The sequence below is a fragment of the Loxodonta africana genome, chromosome 10 (assembly GCF_030014295.1).
Source record: "Loxodonta africana isolate mLoxAfr1 chromosome 10, mLoxAfr1.hap2, whole genome shotgun sequence".
Lineage (NCBI taxonomy): Eukaryota > Metazoa > Chordata > Mammalia > Proboscidea > Elephantidae > Loxodonta > Loxodonta africana.
In genome coordinates, this window is record NC_087351.1 from 117,760,516 (window position 1) to 117,785,653 (window position 25,138).

Here is a 25,138-nt window from a genome sequence, read left to right on the forward strand (position 1 = left end):
GGAGTCCCTTATGCCTTTACCCTGTTTTATATTTCTCCGTATCACTAACCAGTGTTCTACATACGTGTTATGTTTCTTCACTAGAATGAAATCTCAGGGGCAAGGGCTTTGCTCTGTGTACTGTGCCACTCGAGTGTCTACAGCAGGCCTCACCTGTGGCAGCTGCTCCGTCAGTATTTGCTGAGCGAATGAAGGCTTCGGTGCGTGTCTTTGTATGCAATTCCTTGTTCATGTGTGCAGATATTTCCTAAGGAAGATGCTGAGAAAAGTGTACGAGATGTATGTTTTAAATTTTAATGGATACTGGCAGATTGCCCTTCAGAATAAGTGTTTATATCTACATACCCACCCCCACCCCCCAGTAATCTAAGACTATCTGCTTCTCTGTGCTCTTACTGGTACTTGTCAGACCTTTTTATTTTTGCCATTTTGATGGGTGAAATAATGTTTTAATTTGCATTTACCTGGAAACTGTATTTGAACATTTTTTCATGTGTTGTTAACCATTTGCATTTTTTTCTTACATGACTTAATTTAAAAGTAACTATTCAAGAATTCCTCTAGTATATGTGGGCTTCTTGGCTTTTTGGAAATAGGATACTAACTTTTAATATTCTTTGCAGGCCACTCAGGCAAAAGAGCTCAGAAATGGAGTATATTAACAAATACAGACAGCTGGAAGCACAAGAATTTGACATGTGTGGCAGTGCTCATCCAAACAGCAGACCAGGTGAGCAGGTGTCCCTGTATTGTAAAATGCATTGTGTGAGTGGTTTGACATGTTAAAACATTCAGTTCTTCAGAGTCTGAGAACGGTGGTGATTTGGCCAAATCAGAAATCCATACTGCCTGCTAGTTCAAGATTTTGCGGGGAGTACATGGTGGGTTATACAAAGGTCATCTTTTTCTGACTTACAGTTGCTAAAAAGTCTGTTCCTTGGAAGACTAGTAGCCCCTTACCTACTGTTTCTCAAAACTACTTACAATTTTTATTAAAAAAATGCCTTTTTTTTTTTAAAACAGTAAGCATATTACAGCAAAATGTTAAACAATGCAGAAGTGTGTAAAATGAAGGACAAAAAGTTCTTAAATGCCCTCTCCCCAAGAGTACAACTGTTAAAGAGTTTGGAGTCAGTTAGCTACTTTCTATGAGTATGAACTTTCTTTTTCTGAGCAAATTATCTTATTAGCATCAGGCCTCATTCTTTGACAGAAAGTCACCTTTTGATTTTTTTTTTAATTTTATTGTGTTTTAAGTGAAAGTTTACAAATCAAGTCAGTCTGTCACATATAAGCTTATATACACCTTACTACATACTCCCATTTACTCTCCCCCTAATGAGTCAGCCCGCTCCCTTCTTCCAGTCTCTCCTTCCGTGACCGTTTTGCCAGTTTCTAACCCTCTCTACCCTCCCATCTCCCCTTCAGACGGGAGACGCCAATACAATCTCAAGCGTCCACCTGATACAAATAGCTCACTCTTCATCAGCATCTCTCTCCAACCCATTGTCCAGTCCCTTCCATGTCTGATGAGTTGTCTTCAGGAATGGTTCCTGTCCTGGGCCAACAGAAGGTTTGGGGACCATGACCGCCGGGATTCTTCTAGTCTCAGTCAGACCATTAAGTCTGGTCTTTTTATGAGAATTTGGGGTCTGTATCTCACTGATCTTCTGCTCCCTCAGGGGTTCTCTGTTGTGCTCCCTGTCAGGGCAGTCCTCGATTGTGGCCGGGCACCAACTAGTTCTTCTGGTCTCAGGATGATGTAGGTCTCTGGGTCATGTGGCCCTTTCTGTCTCTTGGGTTCATAGTTATCGTGTGACCTTGGTGTTCTTCATTCTCCTTTGCTCCAGGTAGGTTGAGACCAATTGATGCATCTTAGATGGCCGCTTGTTAGCATTTAAGACCCCAGATGCCACATTTCAAAGTGGGATGCAGAATGTTTTCATACTAGAATTATTTTGCCAATTGACTTAGAAGTCCCCTCAAACCATGTTCCCCAAACCCCCGCCCTTGCTCCGCTGACCTTTGAAGCATTCATTTTATCCCGGAAACTTCTTTGCTTTTGGTCCAGTCCAGTTGAGCTGACTTTCCCTGTATTGAGTATTGTCCTTCCCTTCACCTAAAGTAGTTCTTATCTACTAACTAATCAGTAAATAACCCTCTCCCACCCTACTTCCCCCCTCTCGTAACCACAAAAGAATGTGTATCTTTTGATTTTTTGCTTTATGAAAGGTCGTCACAAACTTCCTACCAGTTCAGCCAGGAAATACTGCCCCTGTGCTTCCACCCTGTGTGTATATGCTCAGGTTTAGGGAGGGAAGTTCGGATTAGAGTAATATTTTCCTTTTCGCTTTTGTTGTTGTTTGGTGCCGTTGAGTTGATTTTCAGCTCATAGCGACCCCATGTAACAGAGTAGAACTGCCACGTAGGGTTTTCTAGGCTGTAGTCTTTACAGTTAGGTTTTTAAGGAGCCCTGGTAGTCTAGTGGTTAAACACTTGGCGGCTGACTGAAAGGTTGGTGGTTTGAACTCACCAGTTACTTGCGGGAGAAAGATGTGACAGTCTGCTTCCATAAAGAAAGATTATAGACTTGTAAACCCTATGGGGCAGTTCTTCTCTATCCTGTAGGATCGCTATGACTTGGAATTGACTCGAGGGCAGTTGGTTTGGTTTTGGTTTAACCTTTACGGGAGCAGATCTCCAGGTCTTTCACCTGCGGAGCCGCTGGGTGCGTTCAAACTGGCAGCCTTTTGGTTAGCAGCCAAGTGCTTAACCATTGCACCACCAGATCTCCTTTTTCTCTTTTAACCTTTTTAAAAATTGTGAGATACAGTCCATACGTACTAGTACATTAATCATTATCCTTCTTGGGTTTTATTTGGGCTTCTCGACAACATAGATCGGTATCTTCCATCATTTCTGGAAAATTCTGAGCCATTACCTATGCCCTATTCTGTCATCTTCACCACTTGTCTGTCAGTTTGTCATACTGTGGTGGCTTGCATGTTGCTGTGATGCTGGCTGCTGTGCCACCAGTATTTCAAATACCAGCCTCGTCACCAGGGTGGATAGGTTTCAGTGGAGCTTCTAGGCTAAGCCAGCCTAGGAAGAAAGAGCTGACAATCTGCTTCTAAAAAAATAAAATTGGCCAATGAAAACCTTATGAATAACCGCGTAACATAATCTGATGTATTGTCAAAAGAAGAGCACCTCAGGTTGGAAGGCGCTCAAAATACGACTGAGGAAGAGCTGCCTCCTAAAGTAGAGTTGGCCTTAATGACGTAGATGTAGTAAAGCTTTTGGGACCGTCCTTTGCTGATGTGGCATGACTCAAAATGAGAAGAAACAACTCTAAACATCCATTAATAATCTGAACGTGGAATGTACAAAGTATCAATCGAGGAAAGTTGAAAGTTGTCAAAAATGAAATACAACACTTGAAGATTGATATCCTAGGCATTAGTAAGCTGAAATGGACTGGTATTGGCCATTTTGAATAGGACAGTCATATGGTCTGCTATTCCAGGAGTGACAGCTTGAAGAGGAATGGTTTCACATTCATCATCAAAAAGAAGATTTTGAGATCTATCCTGAGGTACAATGCTGTCAGTGATAAAGTAATATCCACATGCCTACAAGAAAGATCAGTTAACACGACTATAATTCAGATTTACCCACCAACCCACTAGTGCCAAAGATAAAGAAAATTGAAGACTTTTACCAACTTCTGCAGTCTGAAATTGATCAAACATGCAATCAGGATGCATTGATAATTACTGGTGATTGGAATGTGAAAGTTGGAAACAAAAGAGAAGATATCAGTAATTGGAAAATACGGCCTTGGTGATAGAAATGATACCGGAGATGGCATGATAAAATTTTACAAGACCAACAACCTATTCATTGCAAATACCTTTTTTCAACAACATAAATGATTACTATACGCATGGACATGGCTGGTTGGAACACACAGGAATCAAGTTGACTACATCTGTGGAAAGAGACTATAGAAAGCTCAATATCACCATTCAGAACAAACCAGGGGCCAGCTGTGGAACAGACCATCAATTGCTCATATGAAATTTGAAGGTGAAGCTGAAAAAAATTAAAACACATGCATGAGAGCCAAAATACCACCTTGGGTATATCCCAGCTGAATCTAGAGACCATCCCAAAAACTCGTTTGATGCATTGAACACTAATGACTGAAGACCAGAAGAGTTGTGGAATGACATCAAGGGCATCATACGTGAAGAAAGCAAGAAGTCATTAAAAAGATAGGAAAGAAAGAAAAGACTAAAATGGATGTCAGAAGAGACTCTAACACTTGCTCTTGAATGTAGAGTAGCGAAAGGGAATGGAAAAATTGGTGAGGTAAAAGAACTGAACAGAAGATTCCAAAGGGCAGCTCGTGAAACCAGAGTAAAGTACTATGATGAAACGTGTAAAGTCCAGGAGTTAGAAACCCTAAATGAAGGACGCTTTTCAGCACTTCTCGAGCTGAGAGAACGGAAGAAAACCTTCAAGCCTCCAGTTGCAATATTATGAAGGATTCTCTGGGCAAAATATTGCACAATGCAGGAAACATCAAAAGAATATGGAAGGAATACGTAGAGTCACTGTACCAAAAAGAATTGGTTGATGCTTAACCATTTCAGGAGGTAGCATATGATCAAGAGTGATGGTCCTGAAAGAAGTCAAGCTGCACTGAAGACACTGTGTGAAAAACAAGACTCCAGGAACTGATGGAATACCAACTGAGTTATTTGAACAGATGAATGTAATGCTGGAATCACTTCCTCGTCTATGCCAAGAAATTTGGAAGACAGTTACCTGGTCAACCGACTGAAGGGAATCCATCAGAATGCAGAAATTATCAAACAATACCATTAACATCACACACAAGTAAAATTTTGCTGAAGATCACTCGAAAGTGGTTACAACAATATATCAATAGGGAATTGCCAGAAATTCAGGCCAGATTCAGAAGTGGATGTGGAATAAGGGATATCATTGCTGATGTCAAATGGATCTTGGATAAAAAAGGAGAATACTGGAAAGATGTTTACCCGTGTTTTACTGACTGTGCAAAGGCATTTGACTGTATGGATCTTAACAAATAATGGATAACATTGTGAAGAATGGGAATTCTGCAATACTTAACTGTGCTTATGTGGAACCTGCACATAGACCAAGAGGCAGTTGTTTGAACAGAACTGCATGGTTTAGAATCAGGAAGGGTGTATATCAGGGTTGTACCTTTTCACCATACCTATTCGATCTGTATGCTGAGCAGATAATCTGAGAAGCTGGACTATATGAAGAAGAACATGGTGTCAGGATTGGAGGAAAACTTACTAACAACCTGTGGGATGCAGATGATACAGCCTTGCTTGCTGAAACAGCAGTCAAAAAATTAAACAATGTAGTTCCTTGGGCACATCTGCTGCAAAAGATTTTCTTAAAGTGTTGAAAAGGAAAATGTCACTTTCAGTGTACCTGACCAAAGCAGTGATATTTTTAATTGTCTGAAATGCACGGCTTCCATGTGCCTGTCAGTTTGTCGTACTTTGGGGGCTTGTGTGTTGCTGTGATGCTGGAAGCTATGCCACCGGCATTCAGATACCAGCAGGGTCACCCATGGAGACAGGTTTCAGCTGAGCTTCCAGAATAAGACAGACTAGGAAGAATGACCCAGCAGTCTACTTCTGAAAAGCATTAGCCAGTGAAAACCTTATGAATAGCAGCGGAACATTGTCTGATATAGTGCTGAAAGATGAGCCTCCAGGTTGGAAGGATTCAAAAGATGACTGGGGAAGAGCTGCCTCCTCAAAGTAGAGTTGACCTTAATAACGTGGATGGAGTAAAGCTTTCAGGAACTTCATTTGCTGATGTGGCACGACTCAAAATGAAAAGAAACAGCTGCAAACATCCATTAATAATCAGAACATGAAATGTACGAAGTATGAATCTAGGAAAATTCGAAATTGTCAAAAATGAAATGGAACGCATAAACATCAATATCCTAGGCATTAGTGAGCTGAAATGCCTGGTGTTGGCCATTTTGATTTGGACAATCATGTAGTCTACTATGCTGGGAATGACAACTCGAAGAGGAATGGTATTGCATCCGTCGTCAAAAAGAACGTTTCAAGGTCCATCCTGAAGTACAACGCTGTCAGTGATAGGATAATATCCATACGCCTACAAGGAAGACCAGTTAATACGACCGTTATTCAAATTTACACACCAACCACTAGGGCCAAAGATGAATAAACAGATTTTTATCAGCTGCTACAGTCTGAAATTGATCAAACATGCAATCAAGATGCATTGATAATTACTGGCGATTGGAACGGGAAAGTTGGAAACAAAGAAGGATCAGTAGTTGGAAAATATGGCCTTGGTGATAGAAACAATGGCGGAGATCCAAGGATAGAATGTTGCAAGACCAATGACTTCTTCATTGCAGATACCTTCTCTCACCAACATAAACGGCGACTATACACATGGACCTTGCCAGATGGAATACACAGAAATCAAATTGACCACATCTGTGGAAAGAGACGATGGAAAAGCTCAATCTCATCAGTCAGAACAAGGCCAGAGGCCGACTGTGGAACAGACCATCAATTGCTCATATGCAAATTCAAGCTGAAACTGCAGAAAATCAGAGCAAGTCCACGAGAGCCAAAATATGACCTTGAGTATATCCCCCCTGAATTTAGAAACCATCTGAAGAAGATTTGACACATTGAACACTAGTGACCGAAGACCAGATGATTTGTGGAATGACATCAAGGACATCATCCATGAAGAAAGCAAGAGGTCACTGAAAAGACGGGAAAGAAAGAAAAGACCAAGGTGGATGTCAGAGGAGACTCTGAAACTAGCTTTTGAGCGTCAAGCAGCTAAAGCAAAAGGAGGAATTGATGAAGTAAAAGAACTGAACAGAAGATTTCAAAGGGCGGCTGGAGAAGACAAAGTAATGTATTATAATGACATGTGCAAAGAGCTGGAGATGGAAAACCAAAAGGGAAGAACATGCTTGGCGTTTCTCAAGCTGAAAGAACTGCAGAAAAAATTCAAGCCTTAAGTTGCAATAGTGAAGGATTCCATGGGGAAAATATTAAGCGACGCAGGAAGCATCAAAAGAAGATGGAAGGAATACACAGAGTCATTATACCAAAAGAATTAGCCGATACTCAGCCATTTCAAGGAGTGGCATATGATCAGGAACCGATGGTACTGAAGGAAGAAGTCCAAGCTGCTCTGAAGGCATTGGCGAAAAACAAGGCTCCAGGAATTGATGGAATATCAACTGAGATGTTTCAACAAACAGATGCAGCGCTGGAGGTGCTCACTTGTCTATGCCAAGAAATATGGAAGACAGCTTCCTGGCCAACTGAGTGGAAGAGACCATATTTATGCCTATTCCTAAGAAAGGTGATCCAACCGAACGTGGAAATTATAGAACAATATAAAAAAAATTTTTTTATCATTAATATCACACGCAAGCAAAATTTTGCTAAAGATCATTGAAAAACGGCTGCAGCAGTATATCGACAGGGAACTGCCAGAAATTCAAGCCAGATTCAGAAGAGGAAGTGGAACCAGGGATGTCATTGCTGATGTTAGAAGGATCCTGGCTGAAAGCAGAGACTACCAGAAGGATGTTTACCTGTGTTTTATTGACTATCCAAAGGCATTCGATTGTGTAGATCATACCAAATTATGGATAACAGTGTGAAGAATGGGAGTTCCAGGACACTTAACTATGGTCACGAGGAACCTTTACCTAGACTAAGAGGCACTTGTTCAGACAGAACAAGGGGATACTGATTGGTTTAAAGTCAGGAAAGGTGTGCGTCAGGGTTGAATTCTTTCACCATACGTATTTAATCTAACTGAACAAGTAATATGAGAAGCTGTACTATATGAAGAAGGACAGGGCATCAGGATTGGAGGAAGACTCATTAACAACCTGCGTTATGCAGATGACACAACCTTGCTTGCTGAAAGTGAAGAGGACTTGAAACACTTGCTGATGAAGATCAAATACCACAGCCTTCAGTATGGATTACACCTCAACATAAAACAAAAATCCTCACAACTGGACCAATGAACAACATCATGATAAACGGAGAAAAGATTGAAGTTGTCAAGGATTTCATTTTACTTGGATCCACAATAAACAGCCATGGAAGCAGCAGTCAAGAAATTAAAAGATGCATTGCATTGGGCAAATCTGCTGCAAAGGACCTCTTCAAAGTGTTGAAGAGCAAAGATCTCACCTTGAAGGCTAAGGTGCACCTGACCCAAGCCATGGTATTTTCAGTCACATCGTATGCGTGCGAAAGCTGGACAATGAGTAAGGAAGACCAAAGAAGAGTTGACGCCTTTGAATTGTGGTGTTGGCGAAGAATATTGAATATACCATGGACTGCCAAAAGAACAAACAAATCTGTCTTGGAAGAAGTGCGACCAGAATGCTCCTTAGAGGCAAGGATGGCGAGACTGCATCTTACATACTTTGGACATGTTGTTAGGAGGGATGAGTCCCTGGAGAAGGACATCATGCTTGGCAGAGTACAGGGTCAGCAGAAAGAGGAAGACCCTCAACAAGGTGGATTGACGCAGTGGCTGCAACAATGAGCTCGAGCATAACAACGATTGTAAGGATGGCGCAGGACCAGGCAGTGTTTAGTTCTGTTGTGCATAGGGTCACTATGAGTCGGAACCAACTCGACGCCACCCAACAACAACAACAACAATATGCACGGGAAAGCTGGACAATGAATAAGGAAGACCCAAGAAGAGTTGAAGCCTTTGAATTATGGTGTTGGTGAAGAGTGAACGTACCGTCAGAAGAAAGAATATACTTGTCTTGGAAGAAGTACAGCCAGAATGCCCCGTAGAAGTGAGGATGACGAGACTTCATCTCACGTACTTTGAACTTGTTATCAGAACGGAGCATTCCATGGAGACAGACATCATGCTCGATAAAGTAGAGGATCAGCGAAAAAGAGGCAGGCCCTGAATGAGATGGTTTGATACAAGGTCTGGAACAGTGGGCCCAGAGATAGCAATGATTGCAAGAAGGGGGAGGGATTGGGCAGTGTTTCGTTCTGTTGTACGTAGGGCCGCTATGAATCGGAACCAACTCGATGGCACCTAACAGCAGCAACTCTCTCATTTACTTTTTTTTTTTTTTGGTCACTATGCCATTTTCAAGGAGCCCAGGTTGCATAATGGTTGTGTGCTAGTCTCCTAAATCAGAAGCTATTTTTTTCAACCCACCAGCTCCTCCTCTAGTGAAAAGACCTGGTGATCTGCTTCTGTGATGTAGCATTTCTATGCCTTGTCATATAGGGTCACTTAGAGTTGAAGGCGACTCAGTGGCACACAAAAACAACAACGCTGTATTCTACTTAATTCCTCATTATTTATCTTTTGCCAGAAGACAAAAGCAGCTTTGAGTTTTTGCCTTCCTTCCTATGTTCTTGCCTTATTGTTGTTGCTGTTAGCTGCTGTCAAGTCGATTCCGACTCATAGTGACCCTATGCACAACAGAAGAAAACACTGCCCGGTCCTGCGCCACCCTTAGAATCGTCGTTATGCTCGAGCTCATTGTTGCAGCCACTGTGTCAATCCGCCTCCTTGAGGGTGTTCCTCTTTTCCGCTGACCCTGTACTCTGCCAAGCATGATGTCCTTCTCCAGGGACTGATTCCTCCTGACAGCATGTCCAAAGTGTGTAAGACACAGTCTCGCCATCCTTGCTTCTAAGAAGCATTCTGGTTGTACTTCTTCTAAGAGAGATTTGTTTGTTCTTTTGGCAGTCCATGGTATATTCAATATTCTTCGCCAGCACCACAATTCAAAGGCATCAATTCTTCTTCGATCTTCCTTCTTCATTTTCCAGCTTTCACATGCACATGACGCTATTGAAAATACCATGGCTTGGGTCAAGCGCACCTTAGTTTTCGGGGTGACATCTTTGCTCTTCAACACTTGGAAGAGGTCCTTGCGGCAGATTTGCTCAATGCAATGAGTCTTTTAATTTCTTGACTGCTGCTTCCATGGCTGTTTATTGTGGATCCAAGTAAAATGAAATCTTTGACTACTTCAGTCTTTTCTCCGTTTATCATGATGTTGCTCATTGGTCCAGTTGTAAGGATTTTTGTTTTCTTTATGTTGAGGTGTAATCCACACTGAAGGCTGTGGTCTTGATCTTCATTAGTAAGTGTTTCAAGTCCTCTTCACTTTCAGCAAGCAAGGTTGTGTCGTCTGCATAATGCAGGTTGTTAATGAGCCTTCCTCCAATCTTGATGCCCCATTCTTCTTCATATGCCTTATTATGGGCTATAAATTTGGGCCTGGCCTTTTCTCACTATCTCATCAGTATCTGAGTGCTTTTAAGAAATGTTTGTATATTTCATCTGGCATTTCTGGTTGTCCTCATGGGGAGGATTTGTCTGAATAACCCAGTTCTTACCAGCTTGATAGTTAGAATAAGTGTGTTCTTAGACCCAATCATTTTATTTATGCTAAAAAGAGGGCACAGTTGTGTATGTAAGAATGCTTGTTCCATCTTTGCTTGTCTGTGGGAGGCATCAGAAGTCTCTTAGCTGTCCATCAGTGGAGGGCTGGTGACTTTATCAGTAGGCCGGAGTACTGTGTAGCTCTGATAAAAGTATGGAATAGCTGTATGTGTTATTGTGGAAAGACACCTGCGATCTAATATTTCCCTTTGGGGGAACGTGTTAGTTTTCTGATGACTGTGTGTGATGTCATTCTTCCTGTCACAGTGTTAGCTTCCTCATGGCTGTGTGTGACATCATCCTTCCTGTCACATCCACCTACTGGCCCTGGGGTACACGGAGACCCCACGCACACTGTCTGCTGGCCTGGAGCATGCCACATGTGCTCCCACTGTTGAGGAGCGGCTAGACACAGATGAACTCCTGTGGTTCAGAGTGCCTACTCTTGTCACTTTTGATTTTGATTCGGATGCAAAACTAGTCTTTGCTTTTCCTGTCTACGACATGTTAATATATTGGGGGCCTTCTCTAGGTGGTACCGTGCACTACAGCGTCACCCATGTGTAGAGGACTCATTCAACCACTGATACTCACTGAGGTGTGTGCCAGGGAGGCAGTGAGAATGTCCCAAGTAAAAACGTCATGACCCACCTCTTACAGAGATTATGGCTTCATCGTGTAGTCACACACGTACAAATGCACAGAAAAAAGACACTTCTGGGAGTGCATATGACAAGGGCTTCTGACTGGGGCTGGGTTGTCAGGAAAGTTAACACTTGGGCTTAGAGCTGAAGGGTGAGTGGAACTTAACCTGGGCAGGGTAGGTGTCAGGGTGGAGTGACAGTGTGTGCAGAGGGCCTGGGGTGGGAGAAAGCCCTGAAACAGGGTCAGTATTGCTGGGACTAGAGAGTGGGTATGGGTGGACCTGGGCACCATCCATTGTTGTGGTTGGCTGAGTAACAGCCCCAAAGATGTCCACATCTTAATTCCAGAACTTCGGGTATGTCACCTTATATGGTAAAAGAGACTTCACAGCAGTGATTAAGTTAAGGGCCTTGAGATGGGAACATTCTCCTGGATTATCTGGGTGGGCCCAATGTAATCACCAGGTTCCTTAGAAGAGGGAGGCAGGAGGGTCAGAGTCAGAGGCGGAGACGTGACAACGGAAGCAGAGGTTGCAGTGATGCGGGGAAGGGGTCCGGAGCCAAGGAATGCAGGCAGCCTCCAGCTGGAAAAGGCAACAAACGGATTCTCCCCTGGAGCCTCCAGAAGCTGACAGCTTGGCCTTTGGCCAGTGAGACTGATTTTGAACTTCTGACTTCCAGAACTATAAGAAAATAAATGTGTTGTTTAAACCATTCAGTTTGTGTCAATTTGTTACAGCAGCCACAGGAAACCAATACCATTGTCTTGGATGAAGCTGCAGGAGGTGGAGGCGTGAGCAGTGACATGGCCTTGTGGGCAGAGCCAAGAATTTTGGTCTCAATGCTCAGAGCAGTGCGAAGCTTCTGGTGGTTTCAGGGTTTCTCGGGATGAGTGTGAAGGGAGGGGGAATGTCATGTGATGAGATTTGTGTTTTGAAAAGAATACTGCGGTCATCTTGTAGGGAATGGGCTAGAGGGGGCCGCAGCGGGCCAGGGGAGAGCAGTCAGGATGCTGCCCTGTGGAGGTGAGACTCGATGGCGGCTCTGAGGAGACAGAGAGTGGTGGAGGGTGGGCCGGACAGGATTTGGTGACGGTGGGTGTGGAGGTGCTGCCCCATGTTCTGAGGTGCTTTGGAGTCCTGAAGAAGAGAGCAGGTGTAATGTGTGTGTCCTTCTCTGAGTGTGTGTGCGTGCGTGTGTCTGTGTGGCTCAGGACCCCTTTCTCGCATCTCTCTGTCCTCTGCTTCCGTAGTCACGTCTCCTCCTCGGACTCTGACCCTCCTCCCTCCCTCTCATAAGGACCCATGCGATTACATTGGGCCACCCAGATAATAGACACATGTATGTGTCTACTCTGTGTCTGCTTGCATTAAAATCATGAGTTTATACTGCTATCTCTAATTTTAGTCTGGCATCACAGGTTTCAGCACGAACATTGCTATCTCCAGTTATAAAGCACTTTCATGCAAAATACTTTTGATTTTGCTGTGACACAGATGTTGTTTCATTTATATAACTGTTTTTAATGATTGTTTCTGAATAGAAATCCAAGAACACACATTCAGTGAATTTCTGTAGATTACATTGGAATCCTTTTATATGGTTAAAGGTAAAATCGAGGTTTACTCTCCTGACCAGTGAAATCTTCCCTGACAGCTTGAGCCTGGTTCTAGATTGGTGACACCCTCAGGGGTTCTCTTGCTTGATGTGGCAGCTTTGAATTTGTCCCAGGATAGTGTCTTTAGGTTGTGATTAAATTCCATAGTACTGCTGCTTTTTCAGTCTGGTGATATTTTTAGAGGTTGTTTTCATCCCCCTGTAGCCTTTATTCTGGTTTTAAGGGAATGGCCCGTGTAGAATGTATAATAACTGGAGAGGGGAATACTCATCTCCCTTCAAGCTAAATTTATATTCAGAATACTCCCATACTTGGAGAAAGTGGTATGTAATTAGCTACTTTGAAGAGTTAATTTTATGGTGAAATGAGTAGTGCAGTAATTAAACTTTCTGTAATGTACGTTTTCTCACTTTCAAGATAAGAAATGCTTTTCTGTTCTTCGTGTGATTTGACATAATACTAGTTCAAAATCCGCTATACATATACACAGGAAACTATTTTATGTTGTGGCTGTGTGTGTGTGTATATATGTGTGTGTATATGTGTGTTTTGTATATGTATGTATATAAACATTTGCCATTTCAGCCATTTTCATTTGTACAGTTCAGTGGCATTAATTATGCAGTCATCACCCACTGTCCATTTCCAGTGTTCAGTCACCCTTCATGGAAACTCAGTGTCCCCTTAGAAGTAACTCCCTGTCTCCCCCTCACAAACTCCCATTTCCCTGTCATAAACTTGGGTTTCTATGCATTTGCTTATGTTAGACATTTCATACAAGTGGGATCATACAATATTTGTCCTTTTGTGATAGACTGACTTCACTCAGCAGGATGTTTTCAGGGCTCATCCATGTCGTAGCATGTATCTGAGCTTTATGTCTCTTTATGGCTGACTATTCTGTTGAGAAGCCTCGGTGGCATAGTGATTAAGCACTTGGTTGGCAGTTGGAACCCACCGTCTGCTCTGTAGGAGAAAGGTGTGGCAGTCTGCTTCTGCAAACATTTACAGCGTTGGAAATCCTATGGGGCAGCTCTGCTCTCTTCTAAAGGGTCGCCATTGGAAACCCTATGGGGCAGCTCTGCTCTGTTCTAAAGGGTCACCGCCGTGAACTGGGATTACCTTGATGGCACACAACAACAGCAACAATACTGTGTTCTGGTTAATATCCCACTGCATGTGTGTACTACATTTTGTTGATGGACACTTGGGTTGTTTCCACCTTCTTGCTGTAATAGTGAATAGTGATGTAATAAACATTGGCGTACACGTTTCTTTTTGCATTACTGCTTTCAGTTCTTCTGGGTAGAACCTAGGAGTGGGCTTGCTGGGTCAGATGGTAGTTCTGTGTTTAACTTTTTGAGGAACGGTCAAACTGTTCTCCACAGTGGCTGCGCCATTTTATATTCCCACCAGCAGTGGATGAGAATTCCATTTGCCCCATGTCTTGCCAGTACTTGTTATTTTCCATTTTTCTGACAGTAGCCATCGTAGTGGTATCTCATTGAGGTCTTGATTTGCGTCTCCCCGGTGACTGATGGTGGTGTTCATCTTTTCGTGTATAACATCCGTTGTACATCGTTAGGAACCCTTAACTGGTGAACGTGGTGGTTAGATTTTATATTTAGTTGATGGTGATATAGTGGGGTGGCTTAGTGAAGATAAACTTGCAATGTTTATGGCTTCTAGTTTTTTCCAATTCATGTACAACATTTTAATGTTAATAACCTAGGATAAAAAGGTAATGGAAAAATAAAAATACCATTATTGGGATTGAGACATCGTTCGTGTCACTTTGGATTTCACTTTGCAGTGTGTAGTTGGCTGGTTTGCCTTAAATTAATCCATTTTCTTGCCTTTGAGTACTCAGCCGTGATGCTTCTCCTGGTCACGTCCCTTCGTTTTGTTGCTAATGCGCAGATGAAAGGGCTGTGGAGCGTGAACGGCCCTGCCGCCTGGCTTCCTGCCCTCCCTGTGGCAGTATGTGCAGCAGCAGTCGCATGTGTGGGGGGCCGGCTGCAGCCAGTGACCTGAAAACGTCAGGATGTGTTTTGTGCTACATGGAGAAAGGGCGGCATTTTGGACAGCACAGTTTGGACTTTTGGAACTTGTTATCTTGTGCCATTTCTGTCTTTAAGCAATAGCCTTCAAAATATGTGTAATCAAGCAGCGTAAGTCACACCAGTGCTGTTGAAGGACCGGCCAGGCATGGTTTCACAGCACCGTGAGCCAAGGCTTAAAAGCTCCTATCAAAAAAAACAAAACAAACAAAAAACCCACTTGCTTTTCCCTCTTCCTAAAAGTCTTTGTCACCTTCTCTTCCCCTTTGAATAGCTCTTCCTTCAGCTTCTTCCTCCCCTTTTGTCCCCCTCTTCTGTCCCACTGTCCTGCTGCTGATGATGTGCTTGGGCACTGAGCCCCTCCCTCTCAGTCTTCCTCATTCACAAACACCCTGTGGATTCTCGTCCCTTTATGTGAGGGGTAGGGAAACCTGCCAGCATCAAGAATGGGAAGGTGTGTTTATTTTTCCCTACTAATTTATGTATATATTATTTCAGTTTTTGCATTTATGAGCTGACCTGGGTACCAGAGTTCCAAATAAGTGACTTTAAAATGGACTGTTGGGACCATTGACAAGTTAGGAACTGTTTACAGCTTGGGTTTTGCCGTGACCTTCTTGGAGGCAGTATGGTTAGTTTAAAGGACTCTGGAGCCCTGGTGGCCCAGTGGTTAAGAACTCAGCTGCTAACCAAAAAGGTCAGCTGTTTGAATCTACCATCTGCTCCTTGAAAACTCAATGAGGCAGTTCTGCTCTGTTCTGTAGGGTCACTATGAGTTGGAATCGACTGTACGGCAACTGTTTGGTTTTAGTTGAGAGTACTTGTGGAAGGGGTGAGACTGGGAGCAGGTATAGGGAAAACTGGAGGCATTTGTGATTCGTAAAGCTGGGAGGCATAGTGGAAGGACAGTGAGATGTGAGAACAGAAAGAAAGTGTGTGTCTTAGGGAGCTTGGGAGTCAGGGTGAGGGTGGTAGGAAGATCAGGAAAACTGTACAGGAGGAACTAGAGGGCCTTCCCCTGAGTCAGTGACCACTGGTGCCTCAGGAGGAACCCTGATCCACAGAGAAACCGCTTCTGCTCTGAGAGATTACAACGACCTGGCTGGCTTCTCTGTTTTTAATATCGAGAACAAGTACCACACACTGTGATTCAAATATAGGAAAATGGCCATGTTTCAATTACATATTACAGACCAGTTATAAAAGCGAGAATGTATGCAGAGAAAAAGATGCAGGCGAGGGAAAGAGAAGCTTTTAGGGGGCAGGGATGATGGCAAGGCATAGAGAGGAGGCCATGCTGGGGCAGAAAAAAGGAAGGAGGATTGTGCAGGGGGAGACTAAGAAAGGGGAAGGAGCTTGGCACTGAGTTTGGGAGAGACACAGGGAGGTTTAAAAGTTTTATTTTGAAAGTAAAAATTCATTTCCCTGTAAAAGCTTGTATCCCCTGAGTTTTGAGGATTGGATGGCTGAGTGGAGCAGGTGTGTAAGGTGTTAACAGTGGGTCACTGAGGAGGTGTCTGATGACCCTGCTTCAGTGTTAGCCTGTGGGTTATGTGTTCTTGTTGCCAGACGTGTGTACAGGGTGGTTATGTGTTCTTGTCGCCGGGTGTGTGTACAGGGTGGGTTATGTGTTCTTGTCGCCGGGTGTGTGTACAGGGTGGCTATGTGTTCTTGTTGTTGGGTGTATGTACAGGGTGGGTTATGTGTTTTTGTGGCTGGGTGTGTGTACAGGTGCTTATGTGTTCTTGTTGTTGGGTGTATGTACAGGGTGGGTTATGTGTTCTTGTCGCCAGGTGTGTGTACAGGGTGGTTATGTGTTCTTGTCACTGGGTATGTGTACAGGGTGGTTACGTGTTCTTGTCGCTGGGTGTGTGTACAGGGTGGTTATGTGTTCTTGTCGCTGGCCGTGTGTACAGGGTGGGTTATGTGTTCTTGTCACTGGGTGTGTGTATAGGGTGGGTTGTGTGTTCTTGTCGTCGGGTGTGTGTACAGATGTGTGCTGTATATATAAATAGATATAACGTTGTGTTGTTTACCTGGTCTTTTTCCAGGAAAGAAATAGTATTGAATTTGTTTGTTTTGTCTGAATCTAGGTTCCAGGCCACCATCGGCTAAATTAAGCAATGTGACCTGCATACCAGAGACAGCTTATAAATACCCTGATTTGCCTATAAATCGATGTAAGGAAGAGGTAAAATTATTTTTGTGACAATGTAATTTTGCTGTTTGAATAAATGTCCAAGGCTCACCCCTTTGGGATTATGATCTGGGAGCTTTGCTGTGCCCTGTGAGCGCGGCTGTCAAGGCAGGGCAGGTGGCTGATGCAGGGGGGAGTCTGTGCAGCTCACATGCAGGCTGTTGGTGTCGACTGCGCCACGCATTTGATGTGGGCTTCAATTTAACTTGTGTGGTATCCACCTGCATGCACCTCCTGACGTGGAGTTTGTCACCAAGCCTCTCCTCTTTCCCCTGCAATAGCTGGAGATAAACGTGTGCTCTTCCCAGGAGAGCTTCTTCTTTAAAGACACTCAGTGCCCACTGTTTGTATAAAGCAGACAGCAAGTCCAGCCTACAGTCCTCTCCAGAGCCCTGCTGGGTTTTCTGTATACTCTGCTGGTGTTTTCTTGGCCTGTGATTAAGCAGTTTGATGTATCGTTTTATTAACAATGCCAGCCATATGTATCAGTAGAATGATTATGCTTCTAGTGAGTTGTATATCATTAAACGTGTTTAAAAGTAAGTATATTGAAACTTTTATTAACTATACCAGTGGGAAAAAGCAGTTATAGGTAAAACAACTGTAAATGCTCCAAAATTTAATTTTTATTTAGATTGAGTCGTACAGCTTTTGTAGAGTAGGTATACTTGATGCATTTTTAGAGGTCAGTATTCCATTACATTTTATTCTCTGAACATATCACTTGCTAGAGGATAAGAAAGCTGAAGTAAATTTAGGTGGGGAGGAGTTGGGTTGGGTGTTTTAAAACGCTGTGTGTAATCTCTAGTTGGAAGAGTGAAAGTTAACTGTTTAAAAACGTGTCAGAAGCATCGTAATGAGATTCTGAGACCACTGGAGTGCAATAACAGCTGTAGTTTTGTGTTTCTCAGTAGAAGTACATGCAGATTGATTACAAAATTAGTCAATAATACAAATTTAGATTTAGCCAGCACCATAGAGATCCAATTTGGTATTTTCGTTTTTATAAAGGAAGAAATCGAGACCTAAAGAGCTAAAGGTACCGTGCCCTGGTTTTCCATCGCTATTTGTAGCTACTCTTGTGGAGTTGGTGTAATTGGTGTTGCATGCAGTAACCACTTGCAGCCATTTTGTTCCCTTTTGTGATGTTTAGATGATTGAGTGACAATTTAACTTTTAAAAATGAAAGGAAAATAAATACTGACTGTCTACCCAAAATAAGGTTTTTGGTACACAGGTAATACTTTCCATTGGTGCTAATTTTGAAAGAGAATTTTCTTTTTTCTTTCTAGGTTATTTCTTTGATAGAAAGTAATTCTGTGGTAATTATCCACGGTGCCACGGGCAGTGGTAAAAGCACTCAGCTCCCACAGTATATCTTGGATCACAACATCCAACGTTCCACCTACTGCAACATTGTGGTTACACAGCCCCGGAAAATCGGGGCCAGCAGCATTGCCAGGTGGATCAGTAAAGAGCGCTCCTGGACTCTGGGTGGCTTGGTGGGCTACCAGGTGAGACTGGGAGCAAGCGCAAGCCCCTCCGTTTGTTAATTTGATACATGTATAGAAATCGATGATACCAAAAGTGGCGTGGCCACCAAGTTGATTCCGACTCGTAGCAAACCTATGGGTCAGAGTAGAACTGCCCCATAGGGTTTCCAAGGTTGTGAATCTTTATGGGAGCAGGCTGCCGCATCTTTCTCCCACAGGGTGGCTGATGGGTTCAAACTGCCAGTCTTTCGGTTAGCAGTTGAGTACTTTAGCCATTGTGCTACCAGGGCTCCTTGAAGTTGATGATAAAAATGAAAAACAAAACCTGTTGCCATTGAGTCGATTCCGACTCATAGCAACCCCACAGGACAGAGTAGAACTGCCCCATAGAGTTTCCAAAGAGCACCTGGTAGATTTGAACTGCCAATCTTTTGGTTAGCAGCCGTAGAACTTAGCCACTATGCCACCAGGATTTCTGAGGTTGATGGTAATACATGCTATTTCCTGATAGAAATTAAAATGAAACCAATTGCTTATAGAGCAAAACTGTGGCATCGTTTAAAAAATGGTGACACACAATATTTTGAAAATAACTTTTAATTTCTTTCTCTATCAAATGGGAAAGTGAGTATTTTCAGGCTCATGGATTTTATACTTTTATCCTTTTAATTTTATCTTTGCAGTCTAGAATATGTCTTCATACACAATTGTTTTAGCATAAAAATGATGTAGGCAGTGTGACTAGATAAGCCAAATCCTCTCTGTACCTCCAATAAAGGCAGAAAACATCAACTTGAAAACTTCAGTTTTAATTTGTACTGTATATTTTTCATGATATACAATAGTTTTTTGTTCCCTTTCTTAACTCCATTATAAATGGACATAACCTTGTTTGGTAGTTAAACAGGAGCCATTTAAACCTGGAAACTTTCTCCTTTCTCTTTCCTCGGTTTTAGGTAGGGTTAGAGAAAATAGCAACAGAAGACACCAAGTTAATTTATATGACAACCGGAGTCCTGCTTCAGAAGATAGTTAGTGCCAAGAGTTTGATGGAGTTCACACATGTCTTCATTGATGAAGTGAGTGATCTAGCATCCGCGGTGTCCTTTACAGGGGAAACAGTGCTGCAGGGATGTGGGCCTGAGAACTGCTTGTCCTACTTATGAATGCTAATTTTCGTTTTTTATTCTATGCTCTTCTAAAATACCGGTGAGAGTGCTGAAGACTATGGAAGATTCATTGTTTTGAGAAGAGTCAGCAGACTACAGCCCAGGGGCCAAATTTGGCACCATTCTTGTAAATAAAGTTTTCTTGGAACACAGCTTCACCCATTCACTTACATACAATTTATGACTGTTTTTGCAGCATAGTGGTAGAGATGAGCACTTGTGATACAGGCTGTTCTGAGAATCTGGACCTTTGCAAAGAAAGTTGCTAACCCCTCGTTTAGACTGTTAGTGACAGTCAACCAGCTAAAACGGCTTTAATTGTACGTACAGATATTTCCATCTAGCGCAAATCAAGGGCAGCAATATCTTTAAAAATATCAATTAAATAAAAGATACTGGTTTGTTTGTTTAACTTTCTTTGAAAAACTCTAATAAAAAGTGTTGTGAATCCTGTCTTTGTGCCTGTTTTAGCTTGCGTTCTTTATTCTTCTCTTCTCCCATACTTCTGGACTTTTCCAAGTAAGAATGTAATATTGGACTGATTTTGTTTTTATTTTAAGCAAGAGTTCTTCAAGGTGGGGGGTGAGGGCAGATTTGTGTTTAAAAAAATTGCCCAGAAGCTTTGGATATGCCTGTACTCCAACTCTTTGAGTTTTAAACCTCATTAGTAATTATGCAGAGAAGCCTTACTTATTTCTAGAGGAATTAAAAACATCAGCAAATAATAGCGTTGTAGGAGATTGTAAGATTGGTTGTAAGATAGAATCTGAAATCCAACCATTTGGGCACCCGTCTAGGCTGAGGTCTCTCCACTGTCTCTTGATATGTATGAGGTTATTAATGTAGTCATGCACTGTTCGGGCAGCTTCCAACTGCATATACGTCCATGGTCCCATAAGGTTGTACAGGCAGTTCCCGGGTTATGAACATCCGACTTTCATACAAGCCTATTATTAAAAATTTGGGGTACACACATTGGCTTGTAATAACAAACGGGCGCTACTTTGTGACGCACATCAAAACATTATTATTACTGTACTATTAAAGATGTTTCGAGGTACCTGGAAGCATTTCCATAATGTTTTTTATGCATAGAAAGGTACACTATATACTGTATACTGAGACAAACATTTGTTTTAGCTTAGATACAAACTGTACCTAACTGTTCCTGACTTACATACAAATTCACCTTTAAAGACAGACTTAAAAGTGGAACTCGTTTGTAATCGGGGAACTGCCTGGATGTAAGATGGTGTTTGCACAACGTCCAAATCACGTGATGTTCTGTTTCACAGGACGTGTCTTGGACATTCAACTCTTACTTCATCATTTCTTCCTTTCACTTTAGCTGCTCGACATTAAAGAGCAAGTTTTACAGTCTCTTCTGATATCCATTTGGGTCTTTTCTTTCCTTCCTGTCTTTTTAATGACCTCTTGCTTTCTTCATGTATGATGTCCTTGTTGTCATTCCACAACTTGTCTGACCTTTGGTCATTAGTCTTCAATGTGTCAAGTCTATTCTTGAGATGGTGTCTAGATTCAGGTGGGATATACTCAAGGTCGTACATTGGCTGTTGTGGGCTTCTTCTAATTTTCTTCAGTTTCAGCTTGAACTTGCATATGAGTAATTGATGGTCTGTTCTGCAGCCGGCCCCTGGCCTTGTTCTGACTGATGACATTTAGCTTTTCCATCGTCTCTTTCCACAGATGTAGTTGGTTTGATTCCTGTGTATTCCATCTGGCGAGGTCTGCATGTACAGTTACCCTTTATGTTGGTGAAAAAAATTATTCACAATGAGGAAGTCATTGGTCTTGGAAAATTCTATCATGATCTCTAGCATCATTTCTGTCACCAAGGGCATATTTTTCAACTACCAGTATTCTTCGTTTCCAGCTTTCGCATTCCCATCACCAGTAATTATCAGTGTATCCTGATTGCACGTTTGATCAATTTCAGACTGTAGAAGTTGGTAAAAATCTTCAGTTTCTTCCACTTTGGCCTTAGTGGTTGGTGTGTAAATTTGAATAATAGTTGTATTAACTGGTCCACCTTGTAGGCATATGGATATTATCCTATCAGTGACAGCATTGTACTTCAGGATAGATCTTGAAATGTTCTTGTTGGCAGTGAATGCAATGCCATTCATCTTCAAGTTGACATTTCTGGCATAGTAGACCATATGACTGTCCGATTCAAAATGGCAAATGCTAGTTCATTTCTGCTTGCTAATGCCTAGGATATTGATGTTTATGTGTTCCATTTCACTTTTGACAATTTCCAGTTTTCCTAGATTCATGCTTTGTATGTTCCAGGTTCTGATTATCAGTGGATGTTTGCAGCTGTTTCTTCTCATTTTGAGTCATGCCACATTAGCAAATGAAGGTCCCAAAATCTTGACTCCATCTATGTCGTTAAGTTTGACTCTACTTTGAGGAGGCAGTTCTTCCCCAGTTGTATTTTGAGTGCCTTCCAACCTGGAGGGCTCATCTTCCAGCACTATAGCAGACAATGTTCTGCTGCTGTTTATAAGGTTTTCACTGGCTAATGCTTTTCAGAAGTAGACTCCTGGGTCCTTCTTCCTAGTCTATCTTAGTCTGGAAGCTCAGCTGAAACCTGTCCTCTATGGGTAACCCTGCTGGTATTTGAATACCAGTGGCATAGCTTCCAGCATCACAGCAACACACAAACCCCCACAGTGTGACAAACTGACAGACATGTGGGGGAAGATTTCAAAGGGCAGCTCAAGAAGATAAAGTATTATGATGAACTGTGCAAAGACCTGGAGATAGAAAACCAAAAGGGAGGAACATGCTCGGCAATTCTCAAGCTGAATTGAAGAAAAAATTCAAGCCTTGAGTTGTAATATTGAAGAAGTCTAAAAGGAAAATATTAAATGATGCAGGAAAGTCTCAAAAGAAGTTGGAAGGAATACACAGAGTCACTATACCAAAAAGAACTGGTCGATGTTCAGCCATTTCGGAAGGTAACATGTGATCAGGAACTGATGGTACTGAAGGAGGAAGTCCAAGCTGCACTGAAGGCACTGGTGAAAAACAAGGCTCCAGGAATTGATGGAATATCCATTGTGTACTTCGATAAACAGATGTAGTGCTGGAAGTGCTCCCTTGTCTATGCCAAGAGATTTGGAGGACAGCTTCCTAGCCAACCGACTGGAAGAGAGCCATATTTATGCCTATTTCAAAGAAGGGTGATCCAACAGAATGTGGAAATTACCTAAAAATACCGTTAATATCATATACAAGCAAAATTTTTCTGAAGATCATTTAAAAGCAGCTACAGCAGTATATCAGCAAGGAACTGTCAGAAATACAGGCCGGTTTCCGAAGAGGACACGGAGAAGGAATATCATTGGTGATATCAGATAGATCTTGGATAAAGGTGGAGACTACCAGAAAGAGGTTTACCTGTGTTTTATTAACTATGCAAAGGCATTTGACTGTGTGGATCATAACACATTATGGATAACATTGTGAAGAATGGGAATTCAAGAATACTTAATTGTGCTCATGAGGAACCAGTACAGAGATCAAAAGGCCGTTCTTGCTAACAGAACAAGGGGATACTGATTGGTTTAAAGTCAGGAAAGGTGTGTGTCAGAGTTGATTATATCTATTCAATCTGTATGCTGAGCAAATAATCAGAGAAGCTGGATTATATGAAGAACGGGGCATGAGGATTGGAGGAAGACTCATTAACAACTTGTGTTACACAGTAACTCCTTGCTGAAAGTGAACAGGGCTTGAAGCACTTACTGATGAAGATCAATGACCACAGCCTTCAATGTGGATTACGCCTCAGCATAAAACAAAAATTCTCACAACTGGACCGATAAGGAACATCACAATAGACTCCAATAGATTGAAGTTGTCAAGGATTTCATTTTACCTGGATCCACAGTCAACACTCATGGAAGCAGCAGTCAAGAAATCAAAAGACGCATTGCATCGGCAAATCCACTGGAAAAGATCTTTTTAAAATATTGAAAAGCAAAGATGTCACCTTGAAGATTAAGGTGCACCTGACCCAAGCCATGGTGTTTTCAGTTGCCTCATATGGTTGCAAAAATCGGGCAATGAATAAGGAATACTGAAGCACTGATGCCTTTGAATTGTGGTATTGGAGAAGAATATTGAATATACGATGGACTGCCAAAAGAACGAACAAATTTGTCTTGGAAGAAGTACAACCAGGATGCTCCTTAGAAGCAAGGATGACGAGATTATGTCTCACTTACTTTGGACGTGTTGTCAGAAGATGCCTGGAGAAGGACATCAAACTTGGTAAAATAGAAGGTCAGCGAAAAAGAGGAAGAGCCTCAATTGGATGGATTGACACAGTGACAGCAACAACGGGCTGAAGCATAGCAACGATTGTGAGGATGGCACAGGACTGGGCAGAGTTTATTTCTGTTGTACATAGGGTCACTATGAGTCAGAATTGACGGCATCTAACAACAACAGTTGTGGACGTTAAGGGATGCATCACTGTGGTTCCAGAATGCACTATAGATAAACATGAGTTAGTGCGTTTATAATCTTTTGTACATTTACTTGGTTTTAAATTACTGTGGGGTGTTTGGGAGAGTTTGGAAAGGGGGAAATTACGTGCTGTTCTTTGCAAAGTAGTATGTTTTATATAATTCAGAGTTTTTCTTTGTGACTTTTGGCAGTTTGTCTTTGCATTAGGTAGAGATGAAATTTAAATTTAATAAGCAATATGCCAAAAGGTGACGTGAAATTCACGATTGCTACCATTCAGTGAGCCTTTTTGCTATATGTTAGGCCTATTTAACCTGAAACGAAACTTGAGCTTAAAGAAATCTATCGTTCAGGCTTCGAATAGCAAATAGTGCTGCTGGGTTCACACCTGGGAGCTCACTCTGAAACCTGTACTTTAGGGGCTACATTTATTTTCTGAGTTGCTTTCTCATGCACACAAGTGACTCGCACACATCCATTCTCACCCCTCATTGACTGCATTCTTCCTGAAGCTAGGCCAGGGTATTTGACAGATGTTGTCTCCTGCCTGCAAGAGCTGACCCTCAGGGGCAATGGCAGCCAGCAGGGAGCTGCCTGTCCCAACAGCCCCACGCCAAGCATGGCGTATCTGACACCAGGTAGGTGCTCTGGCAGATATTTGCTTAATGAATGAATGGATTGGAAATACCTGGAGTTTCTGGCTTACCAGCAGTATTTTTCACATTCTAACGGGATGATTTGAATTTCAAAGGAAATATTAGAGCAAAGTTGAGAATGACCAAGCAGTTTAAAATGAAATGCTGACAGTATTTTTAACTTCTCAGCACTTGAAAAATAAAAGTAGCTTCAGGCAAGTCATTCATTCAATAAGCATTTACTTAGTACCTCCTAAGAAAAAGATACCTTGTTAGGTTC

At 42.2% G+C, this 25,138-nt stretch overlaps 1 protein-coding gene across 1 annotated transcript in view; it reads left to right on the forward strand.

The window, feature by feature from the left end:
• The first annotated feature begins 648 nt into the window (after nucleotides 1-648).
• The window catches only part of TDRD9 (tudor domain containing 9), a 123,184-nt gene continuing 98,694 nt past the window's right edge, over nucleotides 649-25,138 (forward strand). Inside the window, exons 1-4 of the mRNA XM_023546609.2 lie at nucleotides 649-730; nucleotides 16,958-17,055; nucleotides 18,354-18,575; nucleotides 19,511-19,633. Coding sequence (XP_023402377.1) covers nucleotides 649-730; nucleotides 16,958-17,055; nucleotides 18,354-18,575; nucleotides 19,511-19,633 — 525 coding nt within the window. The remainder of the gene's footprint in view (nucleotides 731-16,957; nucleotides 17,056-18,353; nucleotides 18,576-19,510; nucleotides 19,634-25,138) is intronic.